The 23,204-nt window shown below is 41.7% G+C and overlaps 1 protein-coding gene across 5 annotated transcripts in view; it reads left to right on the top strand.

Moving 5' to 3' along the window:
• The window catches only part of LOC102222159 (paxillin), a 36,380-nt gene that overhangs the window by 5,580 nt on the left and 7,596 nt on the right, over positions 1–23,204 (top strand). The window contains exons 1-9 of one of the 5 annotated variants that reach the window (XM_023324797.1): positions 12,810–12,885; positions 17,109–17,269; positions 17,418–17,503; positions 17,706–17,851; positions 18,091–18,280; positions 18,367–18,505; positions 19,360–20,724; positions 22,155–22,424; positions 22,592–22,921. In XM_023324797.1, coding sequence (XP_023180565.1) covers positions 17,755–17,851; positions 18,091–18,280; positions 18,367–18,505; positions 19,360–20,724; positions 22,155–22,424; positions 22,592–22,921 — 2,391 coding nt within the window. In that variant the 5' untranslated portion in view covers positions 12,810–12,885; positions 17,109–17,269; positions 17,418–17,503; positions 17,706–17,754. Of the gene's footprint in view, positions 1–12,809; positions 12,886–17,080; positions 17,270–17,417; positions 17,504–17,705; positions 17,852–18,090; positions 18,281–18,366; positions 18,506–19,359; positions 20,725–22,154; positions 22,425–22,591; positions 22,922–23,204 lie in introns of those variants that run through there. The other 4 variants (XM_023324796.1, XM_023324795.1, XM_023324794.1 and 1 more) reach the window with 4 other exon arrangements.

Here is a 23,204-nt window from a genome sequence, read left to right as displayed (position 1 = left end):
CTCCAACTCTTGGTTAAGCACACACACTTTTTTTACAACTGGATATAAACTGGTGCTAAGACAATACAAGCAGCATCAACAGCCAATTTATTGATCCTTTTATTTATTTTAATGTACTCTTCTTTAAAAAGATCTTGTACAACATTTCTAAAATGCATATGCTTTCTCATTGTCATTTTTTCCATGTGGGTTCATTTCCGAAAAGGGACTTCTAGTTTTTCTCAAATAAACTTTTAATTTTCCTGTGTTAGGACACATGTTGCTCGTACTTAAATGTGATGTAACTGGTCAGCAGGCAGATGCATTTTACCCCGGGTTTTTATCTCAGGTGTGAAAACATCCTTTAGCAGATCACTGTAGGATGTTGTATTCCTTCAGTAACAACATTCACATTAAAGAGTGTTGTTTTGGCAAAGGAGCATTCACTGATTGGAGAAAAGTTTCCCATTTCTTTTGTCTCTACATGTCAAATTATTGTCATAAATCAGACTGAAGCTTGTTACATTTTTCTTATTTCTTTCCAATAAAATTGTAAATTAAGTCTTAAAAGTCGGTTTAGCAAAGCACATGTAAATCGGTGAAACTGTAAGAAAATGGACGTCGTGCAGCCATTATAACAGAAACCATAAAATGAGGATTCTTGTATCTTAAAATACTTGATCTCAAAAAAGAAACCTTGAACTTTGTCACACATTTTTTGGCTCTTTTCGTAGCAAAAGCTGAGGTTCCTTTTTATTATATAAAAAAAACTGCGCTTCTTCTTTGAAGCTAACAGAAACCTGTGAGTCTGCAGTGACTAAGGCCGACGCTGCCGCACACCAGCCTGCACTGTGTGATAATTTCTCTGGGCTTAAGACGCATCGAGCACACACCGCCAGAGCAGGAGCCAAAGGCCCCAACACAGCATCTCCGTTTGGGTTTGTCCATCTGCTTGACTTGAAAATCAAAATGCTACAGGGCTTTGAAGCATATGGTGTACAGTACACACACACACACACACATGGTCAGACACACACGAGCCCAAACTTAAGCACGCTCATGATCACAGACTGCTGGTGTGGACAGACAGCTCCGTTAGGGCAGCTGACTAAGCAGCAGCTTGACGCTCAGCCGACCGTCATGTCATCTCTCATGGGTTCAGTGCTCTGTAAGAGCAGCCAGGGTCGATATTCATGCTGCTTCTTAACTTTTTTTAAAAAGGAGGGCAGTGTGTGGGAGGTAAAAAATGTAGAAAAAATCATATATAAAAAAACCCCATCTAGGTATGAAGGATATTCATTCCATCCTGAAGGTCTGATTAGGAATAGATATTCATTGATGTGCAAACATTATTTATACCTCTTCTAACTTTTTGAACCATTAGCCATACAGTCCACAAATGTGGTCAAGAAGAAAACCATTGTTGAGAGGAAAAAAAGCCAAAAAAACGTAAAGGTTGCTATTTGTAACCAGCCAATTAGGGAACATAGCAAACATTGGAATAGAGTGCACTGGTCTCACAAAATTTAACTTTTTGGTCTGGATTTAAAACTTTGGTGAAAAACTACATGTGATATGGTGATATGGCTTAAAAATAAAATCTCTGCTTGCATCATAGCAAATACGATTTCCGATTTTTATTTATATTCCGTTCTTCTTAAAAAGAAATGACAAAAGGCAGGAGATTTTTTTTTTTAAAAGTCTTTTATTTCAACCTCATCCCTTGTGTGACTTGACCTGAATTCAAAGTCCAAATAAATAGTCAAATACAAATACATGATGGACTTTTCAGATTTGTCGTTGCAAAGTTTGAGAATCAAGAATCCTACTTCACGATTATGCGCTGCTTTGTGTCGGCCTTTTCCAGAAACTTTCCAGAAAAGTTCACGTTTGTAATGTGGCAAAATGCATAAGGACTCAGTGGCGCTGTACAACAGGGGGTCATGTCCCACTTTTTGTGCTTGTGCCAGCTGAGCCCGGTCACCCCTTTCCTTTGGCTGCTTCCCGTCCAGCTAGAAACACGCTTCATGACAGGAGGCGCCCTCAGTAATGTAATGATGTGCTGCAGTGGCAGCCACTGTTCGTTACTGCAAAAGCAACCGCCGTGTAGACCAGACATGATGTGAGTCACACCAACTTGTGAGTACGCATCACCCAACCCTGACTCCCTAGTGGAAATCCATCCATCTCTGTTGTTGCTCCCTCTAGGCAACCAGAACGTCTCTGTGCAGCTTGTTACCCACGACGAAACGAAGCAAAAACGAGGACACATTTTGCATTGTGCATCTTTGTATGCACTCCGCTGCGTGCCTGAAGCTATTATCGACCGCCCTCTACCCCACTGAGCTCTGACGAGCGCCGCTCCCTCCTTGCTTTGTTGTCGGGTTCTCATCTCTTCCAGTCCTGCAGCTGACTGACGGCTCACTTGATTCGTCGCCGCTGGTCCTCTGGTGCAAGCTGTGGAACGGCCTGCAGACGGTTCTCACAAAGAGCGCCGCCGCCGCCGCAGTGTTTACAACATTTGATCGGGCTGTGAGGAAACAACGCTGTGTTCTAACCACTGCTTTTCTGCTTAACTACAATGTATCACAATTACAGCTGCCACACTGTCAGATGGCCTTTTAGATGCACCTGCAGGATTCTTTTTTTTCTCGATCAGACTTTCCTCTAATTGGTGCGCAAATGTCATTTTTCTTAGAGCTTGCATGGTTGCTGTGGCTGCAGGCCAAGATAACCCATCCCTGCTTTATTTGGAAATGAGCTGCAGCCCAGCAGGTTTCCTCTGGGCTCGTGGCAGGTTTAAACAATCGCTAACACACTGCTCCCGCAGCCCTATTTGGGATATAAAGCTGTCACAAAGCGAGCCTTTGATGGACTGCGAAGCGGAGCGGGTGGAGGCGGAGGGGGCGAGACTGAAAGTGAGCGTGCGTTTGCCATTACAGCTGGATCTGCGATCAGATTCTGACTTGCTCAAAGAGGCGCATTACAGAAGCGACGCGCTAGAGGCCCGGTGGAGTTTATGGCAGCGTCGATGATGCTTCACAGGTTTATATCCTTGGAGAATTGGGAGCTCAAACACACTCACGGGCTTTGGCTGAATGTTTTTCCGGGGATACAATTTGGCTTTGCAGAGTTTTCAAACCCTTCTTTTCCACCTTCTTCACTCTGTCGGTGCTGCTGGTGGGGAGACAAAGAGTTGCTTGTATTTTGGTGCCGTGACCTATTTCAGGCAGGCCAGAACTGATTAGAAGAACTGCAAATCAATCTGTTCATTCAGCCAAGCATCTGCATTTTGACTGTAGCGCCCTCACCCCATCCTAAAGAACCAACTCCCACACTGTAGATCAGGGGTGGGCAACTCCAGGCCGCGAGGGCCGGTCTCCTGCAACTTTTAGATGTATCTCTACTTCAACACACTTGAGTCAAATAATGAGATCATTAGCAGGACTCTGGAGAACCTTACTGCACTTAGGAGGTGATTCAGCTGTTGGATTCAAGTGTGTTGGACCAGGGAGACGACTAAGAGACACCGGCCCTCGAGGACCAGAATTGCCCACTTCTGCTCTAGATGGTAATTTTTCCAAAAGAAAATTCTTAACAAGATAACGATTCACTTCAGTCATTTTCTAGAACGCTCTGCTCCTCTCAGTCTCTCTCAGTGGATTTGGTTTAAAATCTCCACTTAAATAAATACTCTTTGACTTAATGTAGTACAGAGGAGCTGTTTCTAAGCAAAGCTTGGAGAACCGGACTAAGAGGAACTCTTTGTACAATGACAAGTGTTATTCATAAAACTATTTTCACCCTTTGAAGATGTTTTTTTTTTTTTTTTTTACAATTTTCCCAGAAACCTCAAGGTAGTTTTTAGGCGACAGACCAAGAGATCCTAGTGGATAAGTGAAGTGGAAGGAAAATGACTGATGGTTGATTTTAGTTTTGTTTTTAATTGAATTGAACTAACTTAAATGGGATGGTGCATATTCATGAATGATTTATTTTAAGGCCTTTAACTTGCACTTCCGCCTATAGATGAGCTGATGTCGCTGCTTCCATCCTGCTGCTACTAGCAGCTGCACCTCGAGTCAAATTTACTGTACTTCCTCAGGTCTGATAACAATTTGTTCAGTTTCATTTTACTGCAGAGATTGATAATAATGGAGGGTAGGAAAGAAGCAGAAAAATTAGCAGATTTTACCCTTAAACGTCCTCTTCTGCCAAATATTGGTGAACCGTGGTTTTCTCTCATGCATGATGAAACCCAGAAACGGCACACACAAACATCTCTGTTAGATTATGCTAGATTAAGAGTTTGATCTACCGAACTAGTGGAAAAAAATAACCATTTTCCTTGGCTCAATATAGCTACTCAGGCAACCTGTATACCACACAAAAACTTCTGCACCCACAAGCTGTGCATGTAGGCCTGTATAAGCGTCTGATTGTGTGGAAGGGGAGATGTGTTGGAAAGCTAAACCTTTTCCTTTTTTCTTGACGTGTTACCTGTCAAAAATGGCCGTTGAAGGGTATCATGTGTAAAAGTACACATTTTCTAATATAAAAAAGTGTAAAAACCACCATAAATGCATATCGAAACAGCTAAATTCAATGCATTTCAGTGTGAAATTTAACAACTCATAGTATTCATGTCAGGTTAAAAGTCTTGCAATCAGACATTAAAAAGGGTTAAAAAGACACTGAAATAAGGAAGGAAATAAAACATGTGGTCCAAGAAACCTTTGGAAAAGAACAAAAGCAGATCACTAATTAACAGGCTGCTCTTTTCAAAGCTCCCCTGGTTTCCTGTGCTACGTTAGATCAATTTCAAACCCCCTCTGTTCATGCAACAAAGACCTCTGTGAGCAGATATGCCTCCCCACCTCACCAACCTGCGGCAGCAGCTCAGTTCTTCCTGCTGCCTCTGATCCTGTCTTCACGTGTCAGGAGAAAATATCCAGCCACAGCTGTGCTGTCCGTCACACGCCCTCTCCATTTGTCCGTTTTCATTAAAATTGTACTATGGAAATCATAATATGACTAAAATGCTTCATTATTTCCGAATCTAAACCTGTAAGGCTCCCACGGGACACTGGAGTGGAAAGAATAAGTTATGCTTATGACAACATGACCGAGGTCAAAAATGAATTTGCATTTGCGAAAGCACACTCCTTACCGAGCTAGAGGTGGTGAAGAAACAAGCAGATACCTACGTGTTTTTTTTGTTGTTTTTTTTTGGTTTAACTGAATGAATAATCTCCTTGCAGTATGAGTTGGTAAATATCACTGAGAGAGAAGATGGTTGTATTAGACTTTGTTGTGGTTGGCGTAACATCCACGGGTGCAGAAGGCTTGTATTTTTTTCCTTCCACTCAATTTTCCAATAATACGCGCGGATATAGCACTCTGTGAGGAGCCAGGAAATATTAGCCTGTCTGACAACTGTAAAGTCAGTAGTTCCCCCGTGATTGTGTATTTCCGTATTAAAAGATCATTTTTCAGCAGGCTTAAGCAATGCTTCTATTTTCTATTAAGGTCGCCGTCATTAGCTTCACTCCATAATCAGGAAGTGTGACGCATTCGCTCTCTGGTTGCTAATAACACATTGTCCCAGTTGTACAGACATTGACTTTGGGAGATACTCACACCTGATAGTGACCAAGTAAAGTTAAGAGAGTGAGGAAAAAGGGGTTTTATCATGCAATGTAATAGTTGGAAAATGTAACAATTTTAGAGCAATCATATGCTACCCTAATATATTTCCAGCCTTTGTGCACATCTTCCCTCAAACTTACAAAACCACCTTAAATAATTACTCTGTTTCTGTGAATGTGAAACATTTAAACTTTTCATTTGATCTTCAGATTCTTCTGTTTTTTTAATTGTTTATTTTTTTTTACAGTAGAATTTGAGTGACAGCTATTTAGAGCTCTTCAGGAATCTGGATGCTGCAGTGTTTGCGATGTGTGTTGCATTATGCCTCAGAAGTAACATTTGTGCAAAAGGCCCTGGAGGGGCTGCTGATCAATACGCTAAAAGCTGCTGTAAGGCTTCATGGAGCTGAAACACTGCTGAGTGATACTCATCCAGGCCAGTTCAGCTCATCTATAAACAGCTAAGTCACTATAAAACTGATCTGACTGTATTACATTTATAGCTGCACTATTTTAATGTTTGTCTAAAACATGCAAATGTTGAAAAGTGCTACACCCGATTTTGAAAATTATGTATCCATCTCTGCCCACTCCTCTTTCCATAATACCTCAAACTCTGTCATGTTGGATGTAGAGCATATGTGAACATTTTTGGGTCTTGCTGCAGATTCTTGGTTGGCTGTAGGTCTGGACTTTGACTAGGCCATCCTAACACATAAACCTTAATTGATCGAAGCCATTCTGTCGTTGCTTGTCCTGCATGTTTACGTTTTGACGAACCTCAGCCACAATTGCGCCGTCCACCTTCTCACCAATTCTGACTAGCTGCCCTGTCCCTGCTGTGGAAAAGAATCTCTTTTGCATGATGCTGCCACCACCATGCTTCACATGACAGCAGTGTGTTCAGGGCAATGTGTGGTGTTAGTTCTATGTTCCTCATAGTCTTGTTCTTGCAGGTTAGAAAGCTGCTCTTTGTCCAATGCTACCACAGAAACAATAATGTCATTACTTCTCAAACTAATAAAACACTTCCCATTTCTGAATGATTTATTAAGCGCTGCTCCATGAGAGGTTGTCTTGTGTTCAAACTCTGCTTTAAACGTCTCCACAGCTTTCTCCCTGACCTGTCTGCTGTGCTCCTTGCTCCTCATGATGCTTCACAGAACAGCTGGATTTATACTGAGATTAAATTACAACCAGATGTACTGTTTGCACATGTATAGACTGTTGGGTAACAAGACAAAGGAGATAAAATGTTGACACAAAAATTGGGAAACCATCCTTCATTTCCTCTACACCTTACAATTATGTCCTTAAATAAAATCCAAGCAAAAGCACACAGAAATTTGTGGTAGTTATGTTACAAAGCGTGAGGACGTTTTAAGGCATCTGAAAAGCATGACGAGTTGCGAAACTTTCACATTTCACTTCAGAATATGGACACGCAGACTCACAGAGGAAGTGCATGGTCTGAGAGTGCTAATTCACCAGCTGTGAGCGAGAGCAGCAGTCGCTCTCAGACCCAACCTAAGGGTGCAGAGGGGTGTAAAACGGTGCAGTAGTGATATGTGGCACAAGCCGGTTGGGTGGTCTTCGAGGGCCCACTGCTGCTTTTGATGTTCATAAATCATCTACGGTAGGTTTGTTGTCCCTGCAGTCAGGGTCAGGTGGGGAAGTATTTATAGTCGGTCCAGATGCTGCAGTCCGTCTCTGATGTGTGTCGGCAGCCGTGCTGAGAGCCACCTGTGCATGTTGTCCCTGCTTTCTGTTGCACCTAGCTGTGCATCTTGTTAAATTAGGTGCCAGTTGGATTGTTTTAGATAAATGCAGGGTTTCATTTGGGCAATGTTAAAGTACACCCATCATTAACGGTCCTGATGGGTTCCCCCCCGCCCCTTGACACAGTAATGTCTAGAATTCACACTTTCCGATTCTCTGTCGGCTCATGTAGCATCGAAAGGCCAATCCCTTCACAGCAGAACCCAGAAGGCTGTCGCATTAAATTTCAGAGCTGCAAACAAACCCAAGTTGCAGTTTTGACAATTTTAAAATTTGACATTCTGAAAACTCGCTCCTTACAGACGTCTTTATTTCTTTTAAGCTATTGCCTCTCCTTTCCTGCCTTCTTATGACAGAATCTTGCAAGGCTGATGTGCACATTTTTCACTCTTTCCCTGCTCTGTGGAAGGCGAGCTGCGGCACGTTAGGAATTCATATCAGCCGGAGCGCACCTTGCAAAACATCAAACACATCACAGGGAAGCAATGAGGGAAATGGGAGCAGGCTGACGTAGAGTAAAAGGTCAAAAAACACTGGTAAATGTGTTGTTCAGACAGCATCTCCCAGCTAATATGCATTCTCACAGTTTCCCTGCGGACTTGAGGGGAAATGCTATCAGAGAAAGTGTTTCAATCCTCTGAGATAAAGGCTTTTATTTTCTCTACACCAGCCCCAAAAGGGAGAAAAAGAAGTGGCGAGTTTTGTGTCTGTTGTTGACATGACTCAACAGCACCCCCTGCAGGCTGTGAAGTCCCATGTTCGGTTACAGTACATGCTTCCTGAAATGAATCACTTCCAGTAGAGCTGAATGAACAGGACTGGACGCACTGAGTGGCAGGCTGCATTGATTTACTCCATGCAGTGGTCAGCAACGATAATGGATTGGGCAGTGAGAGCAGTGTTCAGCTCAGGCAGAACTTACTGCTGGGGTGTTCTTGTTGATTTCCAGACCAAAACAAAACTCTCAGAAGGGGAATTCATGTCGTTTGGTTTACACGGTGTCCGTACTAAAATTAATGTATCTTAAAGTAAGTCCTTAAAATGTCTTAAATTCATTTTAAAAAGTAAGTTAGCCTTAAATCAGTTAATGACCGGTGATGGCATAGTGACTTTGAAAAAGTATCTTTAATCGGATTACTGATTACTCCCTGTAGTTAAAAATAACTTAGTTAGATTACTGATGACTTGATTTGGAAAGTAACTAAGTTACATTAAAAGTAACTTTTTTAAGTTACTTTCAGCAGCTGCTAACAACAACGCTGTGAAAATTACATTGATCTTTGTCAATACTTAATTGTAAGCTATTTTATAATAGTAACGTCAACAATGTGTCTCCACTTATAAGGTTGAACTGAAGGGGAGATTGTTTAATGGTTACAACAGCACAAAAAATACTTTAGTAATTTTTGCGTGTTTTTGTTGTTCCACTATTGTCTGGAAAATGATTTTAGACCTCCCCTCCTCCCTGCCCCAGCCTCCAGGTTCTGCGTTACGGCCCTGCGTTTGCTGTCACTGCGGCTCCACAACTCAGATGGCTGCACAGATTTGTGACACTTCTCTTATTATTAATGATTATGATGGCGTTTAGTTGCACAATTTTACGGACGTTCATTCGTGGCTGTTTTCACGTTTATTGCGCTGTTCATATTACTCTCGATGTTTACAGTTTTCTGGAGCGCAACGCGAAGCTCAACGTCATTCACAGGTAATATGTTAAATTGATATTAACAAAGACACAGCGCGTCGGATCATCGGGGAAATGATGGACCTGGAAGGCCTGACTAAAATGAATGTCAGACACATTCTGTGACTTATGTCTGCTTATTTCCATGCCCAAATAAGCAACTTCACAAAGTGGTATCGATAAGTAACTGTTGTCTGACTACTGGATTTGAAATAGCAACTTAGATTGTTACTGAAAAAAGTGGTCCAACGTCAGTAACGTGTTTCTGTTAATCACTGGTCTGAAATCTTGTCATGGCAGGACTATTTAATCTTATATATATAGGGTCCTATATATAGAATATATATAAGCAAACATTTGAGTCATGCACAAATATCTTCATTCCATTCTGTGACTTGAGGTGGTTGAAGCTACCGCTAACTACCTGCTAATATATTCTTGCTAGCTAGCTTTTCTGCGTCTGTCATGGGAAAGTGTAAATTTATCGCCAGCTGGCTGGACCACATTTGTTTTTACCACTGACTCACTTCTGTTGTCGACCCATAAAAAGCCTGGCACTACTGCAATGTAAAATATGCGTGATACAGATCTTAAATTTAATTCATAGTGGCCTTAAAAAGTTTGAATTTTTAGTTGTTGAAACCTGCAGAAACCCTGGTTTAGGTTTTGTCTGAAGTTTGAGTTGTTTGACCATGAACAGCAGTGATCCAGGTGCTGCTGATCTAATATCAGCCTTCACTTTTAACATGTCTCAAATTCTTCAAATGACTTCCTTTGCCTCCTCCTGTCCTGGACCCCCAACCTCCTCCTATTGCTAGGCCTTTCCTGTCATTTTAAGCCCTTCTTCTGCTGCGGCTCTCTTCCCTCTCCTCTTTTCATCTTATCATTTTTTTCTCTCTCTCTCCTATAATAAGCCCCATGTGAAGCAGTTTTCATGTAATTAAAATGCATATCATTCATCTGGGAGGAAGGGAGTCTCCTTAATCTGTGTCAACCCACATTTTGGCCTTTGAGGATTTGGCTCGTGAGCGCCATGCACACACATAACCTTTCTTGGTTTAGTTATCTTTTCTCCTATTTTTTGTCTGTTTACTCCCACATCTGCTCCTCACTGTTGGAAATCAGATGGGCGTTAGAATGTCGTGACTTGGGTTGCAGAGATAAAAGCGTGCTGAACGCTTGTACGATTCTGTGCTCATTAGCTCTAAATTAGGATGGATGATAGAAGTAAAAAGTATAGAAACCTTGGAATAAATTAATCTTCAATTGCAGAAAATGTTTTTAAAAAAATGTAAAAAAGAAAAAAAAAATCCTGTTCCTAGATAGGAACTCTGAATCACTAATCTGTAAGTTTCTGTTTCTGAGGCCCATCTTTCTTAGCTACTCTTCAGAATCAGAAAAGCAAGCGAACATGTGATTTAAGTCAGAGGAATGGGTTTTAATCTTGGAAAAGAAGCAGAAAAATGCTTTTTCTCATGAGGTTCTATATTTATAATTGAACAAAAACAACAGGATAAAAAATATGATCGTGCACAGGCCAGGGGTTTTGCAACCTGCAGCTCTACTTTTGGCTTTTTTTCTCAAAGCTTGAAAAACAATTTCCATAATGATTGTATTTAAATCTCAATAGGACAGAGGATTTTCAAAGTTTGTAAAAATAAATACTTTAATAATACAAAACGAGGAGTACGTGTTAATACATAAATACGTGATATAATCCTAATTGAGTCTTTACTAGAACATGCAAAGATCATCAGCTTGACTACTAAATTAATAATTTATTCATCTGGTTTTTTCTTTGCTTGCCCAACACTCAGGCAGTTTAAAGCATGTTTTTATTGCCACCACTCAAGTCAGCAAGGCTGGAGGAGAGGAAAAACATGCCTGAATTTTACTGAAACAGAGCAAAGATGTTTTGATGCTATCTACAAACCAATCGGTTGTTTGGGAGGAATGCCATAAAAACATTTTCTGCCCAAACATCACAAGTGTAAACACGTAAAGCTTTCTGAGAATTTACCTGAAACCTTGTGAGTTAATGCCGTTTGTCAACAAGCAGTCTATCTGGGTCTGGCCTGAAACAAAGGATTCTTTTTTTTTTTCTTCTTACCCCTCCAGGGGCTCTTTTGTGGGCTCTAGTGTCTCTTTTATGACAGTAGGCTGACAGGAGAGGGGGAAGGCATGCGGCAAATATCGTCGGGTCCGGGAGTCGAACCCGCGATGGCCGCGTCGAGGACTCGAGGCCTCCAAACATGGGTCGCGCTAACCCTACGCCATCACATCACGTCCCAAGGATTCATATTTTAAAGTGGCTTTCGTGCTCAATGTGAGGTATTGCGATGGATCTGTCATGCTGTGGATCTGTTTCTATTAAAAAGACCGTTGGAGCCTTCATATGTCAACATTAAGCACTGAAATATGAAGAAGTTTTAAGGGTGAAAGTCAGGGGAACTCCACCCAGAAAGCTGAAAATTGGTTCTCATCGGGTCAATCAGCAGGATATTAATCCAAACCATACGAACTACTCAACAAAGGGATTCTTCTCTAGGCATAAAACCAACCTTGAAAGCTGAAGAGAACAAAGGATGCAGGAATGATAAAAGGTGAGTCTTTCTACACGTTCAAACATGTAAAACATTACAGAGAAATAAGTGCAGTCCAACTGGTGATTACAGTGGAGGCTGCTGTATATGATGTGTTTTACCTCATAATGTAAGGAACAGACGTACCGCACCAATATAACATATTTTAAATCCTGATATACTGTTGTCTGATTTAACTTCTGAAGGTTAGCTGGAGGAGTTCAGACAATAAAACCCAGCGATGTTCTCATATGCCAAAAGTTTCTTTTTTTTGGTCATATTTGTAAAACACAACACCAGCTGAAGTTTTGCATTTTAATACTTGGCTTGGTTCATATTGCAGTTCCAGTTTTGGTCACTGGGGACCAAGCTTGTGCTTTGCTCTGGAGTGTGTGTGTCATGGTATGTTTACTTGGCAGAGGAAGTTGACACACCTCTGTGCTCATGTCTAGTTTGTGGATGGGTTGCAGCTTGCAGAGCACGCGCTGTATTGGAAACAAAAGCAGCCCGAAGCTAGATTTTTACAGAACCTACGGAGTCGGTACAAAGTCATTTTAAATAGTATAGAATCCAAAATTTTTTAGGTTAATGAGCTGCTTGTTTAATTTAAGTTGCATCATTTTGATGCAAGAGCTCTCAGATGTTAAGATGACCACCCTCACAGAAACCACTCCCAAACAGTGTGTTTTGTGTAGCCTCGAGCCTCATATTTATGTGTAGCTTTATTTCATTTTATTAGAGCAGCAGAATCCCTGTAACCAGGGTGAAATCCAGTTCAGCTGCACAGCTAAGTCGATTACCATCTCTTGTGTAAACCATCTGGGCTCACATCTGTTGACAGAGGTCTTGGCCAGTTGCAGTAAAACTTTACTCTGACATCAGAAGTGGGCTGTAGCTAGCCCTGAAATGCATACTCTCCATTAATTCAAGAGGTCTAAGCAAAGTAATGGGACCAAATCTAACATAGTGAAATTATTACACTCTAAATTTCTGAAATTGTGAAGTTATTTTAGTAGTGTCACTTCTCATGTGTGTTTTGGATGTTTGCCATTTCTAAAATGTGAGCTATGACGTGTGAGAAGTTTATTTGTAGGAAACCTCAAACATTTTGACACAGGAAGACTCTCCTGTTCCTCTTCTGGTGCAGCAGAAGTTTGGCATATTGTTATCTCTGTCCACCTGTCTGGGAACCGCTTTGACACTTTTTCAAGTGGTAGGTTTTACTGTTATTTAAGCTTAACACTGCTCTCATTCTGTTTGCTTTACGGATGTTTCTGTTTCACCACTTAGCAGAGGATTAAGGCCCTCGGAGGGCCATTAGCAGCGGTGTAAATTAGGCATCAGGTGGTGTGAGATTCGCATACTTGACAACGTTGGTTAAAAATATCGCTGTTTCATCGTATTATTGTATTTACACTACAGTTTTAAGCTAAAATGCAGAATATGATTTACTACTGTTTTTATTTTGTTGTTTTTTTGTCACCAGATATATTTCTAAATTGGAAGAAAGGTTCCGACTGAGTTTTTAGAAATGTCAGCCCTTCTTCAGTGCTTTCATTTTTCATTTATTGTTCCACTTTCTAAAACAGAATCAGAATTTTAGAAAAAAAATTAAAGGCAATTTTACTGGGCTTTTTGTTTGTAGATTTGTAGCACATGTGGTCTTGTACATCTGTAAATAAATATTTATATCTCGTAGAGCACTTCTGGATAGATGCAAACTACATCTCGTTGCTTGTGCTTGTGACAGTTCAATGACAATAAAGTTGAATTCTATTCTATTCTATTGACAAAAAACAAACAGGAACATTTGTTTGTGCATGAAGTCGTCAGGACTTAAATTATTTTCGCAGGATTTACAACATCCCAGACATATTTCTTTTATTCCATCATCTAGGGGCAGCTCTTTTAACTTCAGTGCGTTATGACCTACAACCATAAAGACATTTAGAGATTACCGCATTGTTAAATCAAAACTCTTTACTGTTTCATCATTTGTGGGGAACCACAAATAATACAAACTCAACAAGATATGATTGAACCCTTACTGTGATATAAACTGACTGTAACAGATAAGAGTATTGACTTTAGAAATGTAAAACTTGAAGGAACCCTGAAAAATACAGTTGTGTCCTTTCTGCTGGCTGATCGGCAGTATGCACCAACAGGTGGGGAAAACTCAGAGAAAATGCCAGAAAAAAATTATACTACGGTAGCTCCAGTGATTTCTCTGGTTATTCTTAAGAACAGTAAATGTGACAATTTCTGAAACCATTAGTTACTAAAACCTTATGATTCCTTGGTACCGATTATGATGAGTTTAAAAGCTCAAAAGGTTAAAATCACAAAGCCATCATGTTAAATGTTTGGCTCTCTCTCGCTTTCTCACAGCCTGAATAAACTGCAGACATGTCTCAACATGTCTTGGTCATCTGAGCAGCTTTGAAGCTGTAACCTTTTGAAATCTCGATAGAGTTTGACACAAGTTACCGGACTTTGCCTAGAGTAAATGGAGTGCTGTGCTGTGTCCATAATGAAACTGAAAGGAATGCACCCTGGCCTCTGAGTCCAGAAAGGACTCTCTGCTGTGACACCCAGTCAGCTGGCATGTTAGCCACGACACATACGCCAAAGCTAAGGTGGTCCAAATGAATGCGGCTCGGCTTCTGCTCTGTCTCCGCTCTGTCTGCACTACTACGACACTGATGACAGGCATACCTGGCCGCCATTTTCAGGCTTACAAACTTGGCAAAGGTGACAACATCATGATACTATGGTGTTATTTGGAGGTTAAATACAGGCTGGGCACGTGAAGCACTAAAACCTAGTCGGAGCCTGCGCTAAAAGAGTGAAGGAGGAGCTGATTACACCTCTTACACACCGTTGTGATACCACTCCCTTAGTTGGGCATGCCTGTGTTGATAAGAGCTCGGCTTTCTCCGTTTCACCTTATTTTGGATTCCTCGGCTGACTGAAGACTGCTTTTGGTGCTTTCTTGTTTGTGTAAGTAGTATCCCCTTCGTTAGAGCTGGTTCCAGTAACTCCTATGAATTTAAATTTAACCCGTCCCTCCCTTCTCTGCTGTGACCCTCTCCTCTGCTCCCACCCTTTCGGGTTCCCTTGAGTCTGATAGTTGGGAGAGGTAGTTCCTGCCTGGCATACTGTAAACTGGGTTTAGCTGCTGCTTTCTCTGTTGCCGTCTCCTCTCTACCTCTTAGGAATACAAATGGTCTTTTTCTAAGGTACGTCTCACCTCTGCATTGACTTGAAATCCTGAGTTTCTAATTCTCTTCTCAGTGTTTACCTTCAGAGAGGTGTTTGCTGCTCAGCACACCTTGGCAATATACGTCATGTAGAATATTATACACATTTTATAGTGTATCAGCTAGTTTTATTTAGACTCTAAGTCAAGAATCAAAAAGAAAATCTGTCAGTTATAGATAAATTCAATGTTTTTAGTTTGTACTACAAGCTTTTAGAAATACTTCCTCTATATTGCAAAAGGTTATGTTCTTTCACCTACTATTTTAGTTTGTGTTCCCCTTGCAATACTACATAATGTTGGTGGCAATCAGCTTGTACATGAGGAAACTTTCTCATGATCACACATTTGAACTAGTGCTCTCGGATTTGAAACACTGTTGCCATGGAAGGGTCATTAAGTAACCAAAGGAGTGGCTGTCACAGCCTGCGTGATTCAACTTTTACAACCTCACATCGTCTGATGTCAGCTCACATGGGCTTTTGACAGATTGCGAAAGAAGCAATAATTACTTGGTGATGGTTTGCAAGCAGAATGCACGATGAGTTGAACATTACTCACAAGGAGTACATGGTGAAGATATGGGAAGCTGGATCGCCTAGTCGTATTTCCGTTTAATAAAAAGAGGAAGTTGTAGATCTTTTTAAAAATGACTCAATATTTATGGTTTTGCTTGCAATAAATGTTTTCTCAAACTTCAGAGAGGCTGGGAAAGGCAACAAGTAACAGTTTTGGTGTTTATCCAGAAGGTTTCTTTTGTCGACAATTTCTATTCTTTGTAAAGTTTTAACCTGCGGTTACTGAGGTTAGCCCAGTCTAGTTTCTCTCCAGGAGCCACAAGATGCAAAAATATAAGAACAGTGATGAAAATATTCTTTTCTAATCTTTCAGACATGAGCTGTTATTAATTGTTCACTGTAAAACAGGATTTTACCATTTTAAATATGTTTTTATTTTAAAACAAATAGTGATTATGTTTTAAAATTGACTTTTTTATATCATGTTTGACGTTTTTGTCTCATAACGCATACACCGAGTGTTGCTTTGACTCATTCATGCATGCTTGGGAAATCTTTGAATCTCCCCTGGCAGCCTTTCACGGTTCACACTTGCCCAGAGCTCCTCCATAGAGCTACAGTCTCCAGCTAAGTTTCCATCCCTCCCCTCCACCCAGACAACTTCCACCAGACTAGCGGCAGCAGCAATTAGCAAACACCTGGTGGAACTGCAAGTCTGTTGAGCTGATCATACGAACCAAAATGATTGTAAACAGCGTTAATGGACGGCATGGAGAAGCATGGTTGTGATAATGTGCTGATGGCAGTGTCAGAGTAGGAGGTTCTTAAAGAGACAGAGGCCCATTTTAAAGTGTCAAATTTGTTTTTGTTTTTGATAAATCCAAAACACTTTTGAAAAATGCTTTGATATATTTTTTTTTTACTTGATATTGTTATAAAAACATGTGACTGGACCGTACATAATACTGCTGCTTTAAACTCTTTTTAGCATTAGCTCAGCTAGCATTGGCACAGTTAGCCAAACAACAGCCTCTGTGCTGCTGTTCTTTATTGGATCTGGATCTTTACCATAGTTCTAAGTTTTTTTTTAAAGGCTGCCAACATTTTATGTTGCATGTCAGACTTGGGTTGAAAGCTCAAATGCGCAAAATAGATCAGTTATGCTGTCCTCAGTTTAGCTTACCTGTATTCTGCTTAAAGGTCAGTGCTAGCAGGAGATGCTAACATATGATACATTTGCAGAATGATTGAATATGTGGTGTTTCCAATTGCTAAGGCTCTGATCAGGGCCAGTCGAGCTGAAAATCATCAGTCTGGTCTTTTAGTTTCCTATTCTTATACTAACTAGGAGAGTATAATATAATTTAAAAAATATTACAGTTAAACTTAAGATCAGTATCAAAATTAAGTGTATTCTGGGCGTGCCGTGGTGGCGTAGTGGTTAGCGTGACCTGTATTTGGAGGCCTTCAGTCCTCGTCGTGGCCGTCGCGGGTTCGACTCCCGGACCCGACGACATTCGCCACATGTCTTACCCCCTCTCCTTCCCAGTTTCCTGTCAGCCTACTATCACATAAGGGACACTAGAGCCCACAAAAGACCCCCTGGAGGGGTAAAAAAAAAAAATTAAATGTGTTCTGATGTGTTTTGTTTTTTAGATGCTTTGTTGGCGGACCTTGAGTCCACAACATCCCACATTTCCAAATGCTCACTCTTCCTGTCTGACGAAGCCGCCTACTCCCTGCCTGTTGGGGGTCAGGACCAGAAAGGCATCAGCTCTCCGCCGGAGAGAAGTCTGAATGGAGTAGATGATTCAGAGGTAAATGAACGCATGCTGTACGTGTCATTGTGTACGTCCAAAGCTGTTGCAACAAAATTGCATGACTTCTCTGAGGAACCAAGTGAAAATTTGCCAGTTCATTGGTGGATAAACTGTCAAATAGTTACTTTCTATTCTTATTTTTCAGTCCTTCAGCTCAGCTCAGAAAAGTCAGTGGTCTAGAGAAAGCAGCAGTCCAAACCAACCCAGTGGAGAGGAGGACCACGTTTACAGGTTAGGATGACGGGTTTAATTAGCTTTGTAGGCATAAAACCTTAGATGGTAGAGACTTTATGTAACAATTAGATATTCCCACAGTCATACAAGAGCTTCCCTCCATTTTAACATTTGTCACAGCGCTAAGTTAGAAAACCCAAGAAAATATGGATTTTTAAAACGAGTGTAGATTCTAAGCAATGTTATTTTTGTTGTCCAGTTTCCCTAACAAGCAGAAGACCAGCGAGTCGTCATCATCACCGGCTGCCATGAACTCATCACTGGGCAGCAACCTGTCTGAACTGGACCGCCTGCTGTTGGAGCTCAACGCCGTCCAGCAGAGCACCCCTGCCTTTCCCACAGAAGGTGCTTCCTTCAATTTCTCATAATTCTCTGAAAAGACAGACATGTCACCATTTATATATAACACTTCTGTTTTTGTGGTTGGGCGTCTCTGCTTCCTGTGCTGTGCTGTGCTTTTCTCGTTCTCCTTTGAGTTTAACGTCAAATTAACTTTGTATGTGCACAAAAGATTGAAATTAATATTTATTTATTTATTTATTTATTTATTTATTTATTTATTTATTTATTTATTTTTTGTGAAGTAGCTCCACCACTGCCGGCAAGCAGCACTATCCGCCACATCCAGGAGAATGGGCTCTCTGCTCCTGGTAGAATCCCTCCACCTACCCTGGAAAAGCCGAAGCATGTCGTAGCAGCGCGAGGAATACAGGACGCACGGCCGAGTGTGGAGAGCCTTCTGGATGAGCTGGAAAGCTCGGTGCCCACACCCATGTAAGAGCAAAGACTTGTGGGCAATAAGTTGCCACATTAAAAACAATATGAGTCACATGGCTAATTTTTGTGTTTTCCTGTTTTAGTCCCACACCCTTGGTCGTCTCAGATGATGGACAAGCGGAGACCCTGTCTCAGCAACAAGCCAGAATGTCTGCGTCCTCTGCCACACGAGAGCTGGATGAACTCATGGCTTCCCTGTCTGACTTCAAAGTCCAAAGCAATGTGAGTGGGGTTCAAGAGTGGGCAGACTGGCTATTTGAGATTTTCACGCTTAATCTCAGAGAGGTATTTTTAGCTTTGACTGCTTGCTCTTGTGTCTTCTCACTTTAACTGTGCAAAAGTAAATGGGTTGGTTTTCTTTGTGGGGTTTTTTTTTCTGCTTACATGCACATGGAAAGTTTTCTGTTTTATCGTTTTCTTTATCAGCAGTTGACTTTCAGCCATAAAAGATAACCATGCTTTGGCTAAGCTTTCCAGGGGCATAGTTACAGTTAAGGGTATGATTTTGCTGATAGAGACTTAACTTTCATTACATTTTGAATCTTAATATTATTGCCCCTTGCTGAAGGGTTTAAACCCTTTGTTTTATTTTTTATTTTGTCATACTGTCACTGTTCAATGCATCGTCCATGAATGTATAGAGCATGGTACAATCATAAACCTACAAAGCCAGTGAACTTACAGGCCCTTAGAGGCTAAAAAAGACTTGAGACAGGAGCGGAGGCTTTATTTCAACCAGAACACTCACTACATATATAACCAGAGTTACAGAGGAAGGTGTAGTGTGTGATGCAACTACATGTAAAATAATTCAACTGCACTTTATTTTAGGTTTCAAGTATATGACCTTTTGAGGTCATCTGTAAAAGCCGGTGTAGAAAACTAGAATGGCATTAAATGTATTTCATTAATTCAGACTTATGTTTTTATGTATTCTGTAGTTTCATAAACACCTTCTGTAAAACACTATTGTTCTTTTCCTCTACTCACTTCCTATTGTCTTATTTTTCTTTCTCTATCACTGTTGGTTCTCTTTGTTTGTCCAACACCTCCATTTCACCACTATCCCGACTCAGTCCAGCTCTCAGTTGTCTGTCAATCAGGAGTGTGGTGACCCTATTTTTGCCACTGGATCACCGGTTTCTCAAGCTGTAGCAGGCCCGTCTATAACTCCTCAGGATACTCCTCTGCCTCTGGGCTCCACTTTCCCTTCTTCTGCACCTCTTTCATTGGAACTTCACATAGATGAGGATGGTTGCTCTGTCCCTACATGTTCAACTGTAATCACATCTTCTAAGAGCCTTCAGTTCTCCCAAATCCAGCAGAAAGATCATGATGGAAGTGTCACGTCTGAGGTATGTTTGGAGAGCTTCAGTGTCTCCAGTTCTTTGAAGGATCCCACCCAAGCAGAACTTGGCAGTCTTGCTCATACTTCGGTTACAAAAGCGTCTCCATGTAAAGATACTGCTGGCAGGAGCTCCAGTCCAGCCACTGTACCCAAGAGTCCAGTTACTCAGTCTAAAATCCATAGTACCACTAAAGCAAAAAATCCCAGTTCTGCTGATATAAAATCTAAAAGCTTTGCCTCTAAAAGTCTTAGTCCTCAAGTAGTTACAAAGAGTGAAAGTCCAGTGATGGTGTCCAGCCCTCTGGATGCAGTTCCAAGGACATCTAGTCCCATAACCGTTCCTTGGCTTTCAAGTCCAGTTCCAAAATGTCCAAGTCCATTGACCATCCCTGCTCTCTCTAGCTCACTATCTATCCCAAGAAGTGCTAGTCCTGACACAGCTGGACGAAGTTCTAGTCCTGTGACTATTCCATTTCTTTCTAGTCCCGTTCCAAAGACTGCAAGTCCTTTGACTCTTCCTAATAAATCCACTTCTCTAGTTTTACCCAAAAGCTTTGGTGCTGAAGCAATCCCAAGAACTTCCTCCCCAGTAACACTTCCAAGGCTTTCAAGTCCAGTAACAGTTCCAAAAATGGACTCTTGGGTTCCTAATGGTAGTCCTCAACTCTGCAGAAAAACATTCACTACCTCAGGCACCAGTAGCCCCAGAGCTTCTCCAGTGTCTCTTGCCACAGTACCAATGAACACCCTATACTCCCCAGAAAACACAGGAGATGTCTTGGATTTAACATGGCCATGCCGGGAACCTTTACTGGACGATACCTTAGATAAAATCCTCACTCCTGATTCTAAAAGACTGATTGAGAACCAGCCTCCTGTCTGTGTCGTACCTGGCGATGAAGACAAATCCTGGGAGGAGGAAGACGGACTTTACCCTGAGTATAGCAGAGAGGGAACCTTGACACCCATGACTGAGTCCAGCTGGATTGATGAGTGCTTCACTCCCTCCTCCTGCCCTGGGACACCAGATGCAACGCTGGACTTGCCAGTACAGCAGCCCTCCACTGTGGATCGACTGTCGGCTTCCGGTCAAGTAGGCATCTCGGCTCTCCCAAAATAAGCTGCTGTCATGAAACTTGACAGCTCATGTGGCATTTCTATAGCTCTTCCTCATACACAAGCAAGCTATTTACAATGGTTGTGTCATAAGAATTTCCAAAAACTTTCTATCCCCAAATACGGATAAAAAAAAAAAAAAGAAGCTTATTTTGGGTGAGCTGTTTGTTCAGGTCTTGAAGAAGTTGTGAAATGGTACAAACATGTTGAGAGATTTTTCATTCTCTGTGGTGTGATGCATGTGGTGTCATACAGCAATCACAGAATGGCTTGAGGGAGAAGTCTTGACACTGATGTTGAAAGCTTTGCTGAAAGGTTGTCGACGCACGTTTGCACTCGCTTTTCTTTGACGTCAGTCTGTTTTCCATCTCTGATGGCTAGATAAAAGTAGATGCGAAGAGTGCTGGTAATGCTCATGGATTTCTCAATATTCATTTTGATGTTGGGTCTTGCTTTGTCATCTGTAGAAATTTGGAGGTTTAATTTCTCATTATTTTAACTGGAGATGCACTGGTCAAGTTTTCTTTTCCTCTTAGTGTGTGAGTTAGAGAGCAGCTGCTGTAGATCAATGTTTAACTATTAAGGCAAAGTTGAAATCATGGCAGAGTATGTTTATGTTGGCACTTAGTGTGGTTAACATTACTAACTGTGAACACCTGTGTATTCCCAGACCAATGGTTCCCAGCTGGTCAGTGTTCTGGTCAGACAAACTGCGACCCAAACCAAGGGAATCTTTCAGTTTTTAAAATCAATCATTTATTCAAACATTAATCATGTGACTCGACAACTATATCAATCAGTAACAGCTGTTTTAACTCCAAGATTCTTAACTCCTAGATTTCCAAAAAGGCAGAGAGTAAAGAAGAAAATAGGTGCATATTGCAACTGATATTGTCACTGGAATATTTGCCAACATAAGCGCAGTCGCAAGATTTTCTACCATCATCCATCCCTAAAATGTATTTTGTTTTAAGTCTCTGTGTTTGCCTCTGACATCATTGTAATCTTCCACAGCAAAGAGTGCCGCTGCTTGTTTGAAGTGTTGGCTCTTATGAATTGTGCATTCACTGACAGGGATAAGGCTTTTCTAATTTTCCAACCAGCTGCTGAAAATATGACGCACCTCTTCGCCAGTAGATTTCTCAGTGCATCTCTAACATTAGCAATCCAGGATGCTTTTTAAATGTTTTTAAATTTGAGGTTGTGGTGTTTTGGTTCATAAGTCATTAAACTTTTGTATTAAAAGCATTTAGGCAGTTATAACCTGACGCGAGTGGTTGAATGTTTTGCCTCTGTAGTGAGATGTCTAGTACAGGTACCGTTGAGCTTGCGATGCAATATGTATGGGATTTACCGATAAATGGCATGATCCTGGCTTCCCACACCTCCTTATCATCCACTCTCCAGCTGAAGTCGGTAATCCGCCGCACCAAAGAGACGTCCAATGTACATCCGATGTACAGGGAGGGATTGCTCAGACGTAAGATGGGACCAATTATTGTTAATAAAAGCAACTCGCAAGACCGACTCATTGAGGAGCTGCAGGGCAAGCTGGGGATTGGGCGAGTGGAGCGCAGGCGGAAGCAACAGCCAGACGATTGGCTGACTGAGGGAGTCATCGTTATGTCTAACCCACAGAGAATGCGGGAGGAAGGGATCCAGCCTTCTGTGGATAAGGTACTCTAACCCCAAGGAACTGTATCAGGATCATGCTCTGTCAAGTTGGACATTAAGTTCCTGGTTTTGGCAGTTTTAAAAAGTTTGAGTTCCTTTTATGGTTTTTCCATTCTATCTGCATTCCTGTCCTTTCTCTGTTTTCCTTCTTTTCTCCTTCTTTCCACCAGATCATCATCCCCCCCGAATCACCTGCCCCACAAAGAAAAGTACTCCCTCCTCCGCAAACTCCCCCACCGCCCAAAAAGCCCCCACCAGTCAAGCAGACACCCCCACCGCTACCCCCTCCACCTCCGACGCCTCCTCCTCCTCGAGAACCCACCCCTCCGCCCCCCAAGGAGCCGACTCCTCCGCCACCCAGGGAGCCCACACCTCCCCCCGTTCTCCCCACTCCATCACCTAGCCCCCCACCCAAGCCCATCACACCACCCCCACCTCCCAAGGTGTTTGTATCAGTGGGTTGTCAGACTGAGTACGACCCCATCTTCCCACCATTGCAGGCATGGATCACCTCTCATACTCTCTCTCTCAATTTTCTTTACATTTGGAGTTTGTTTTACTTGCTTACGTATTTATTTGCTCCTGGCTACTCTGCCATTCGTCAGGCTCTGTTTTTGGGCCTGAGGTCAGGCTTTGTCAGAAATCCACCCGGTCCAGGTTACAAGGGGTTGTGACTCTTCGAGTTGAGAGACTGAGTCCCTTTTTTAATTCAGACATCCGACGGCGCCAAGAGCCGTGTGTTTGGAGTCCAGAGGAGAATTTAAGAGCGTAGGGTAAAGCAGA

This window comes from Xiphophorus maculatus, chromosome 20 (genome assembly GCF_002775205.1).
Source record: "Xiphophorus maculatus strain JP 163 A chromosome 20, X_maculatus-5.0-male, whole genome shotgun sequence".
Lineage (NCBI taxonomy): Eukaryota > Metazoa > Chordata > Actinopteri > Cyprinodontiformes > Poeciliidae > Xiphophorus > Xiphophorus maculatus.
Note: the sequence above shows the minus strand (reverse complement) of the source record. Positions and strands in the feature narration are given on the sequence as shown.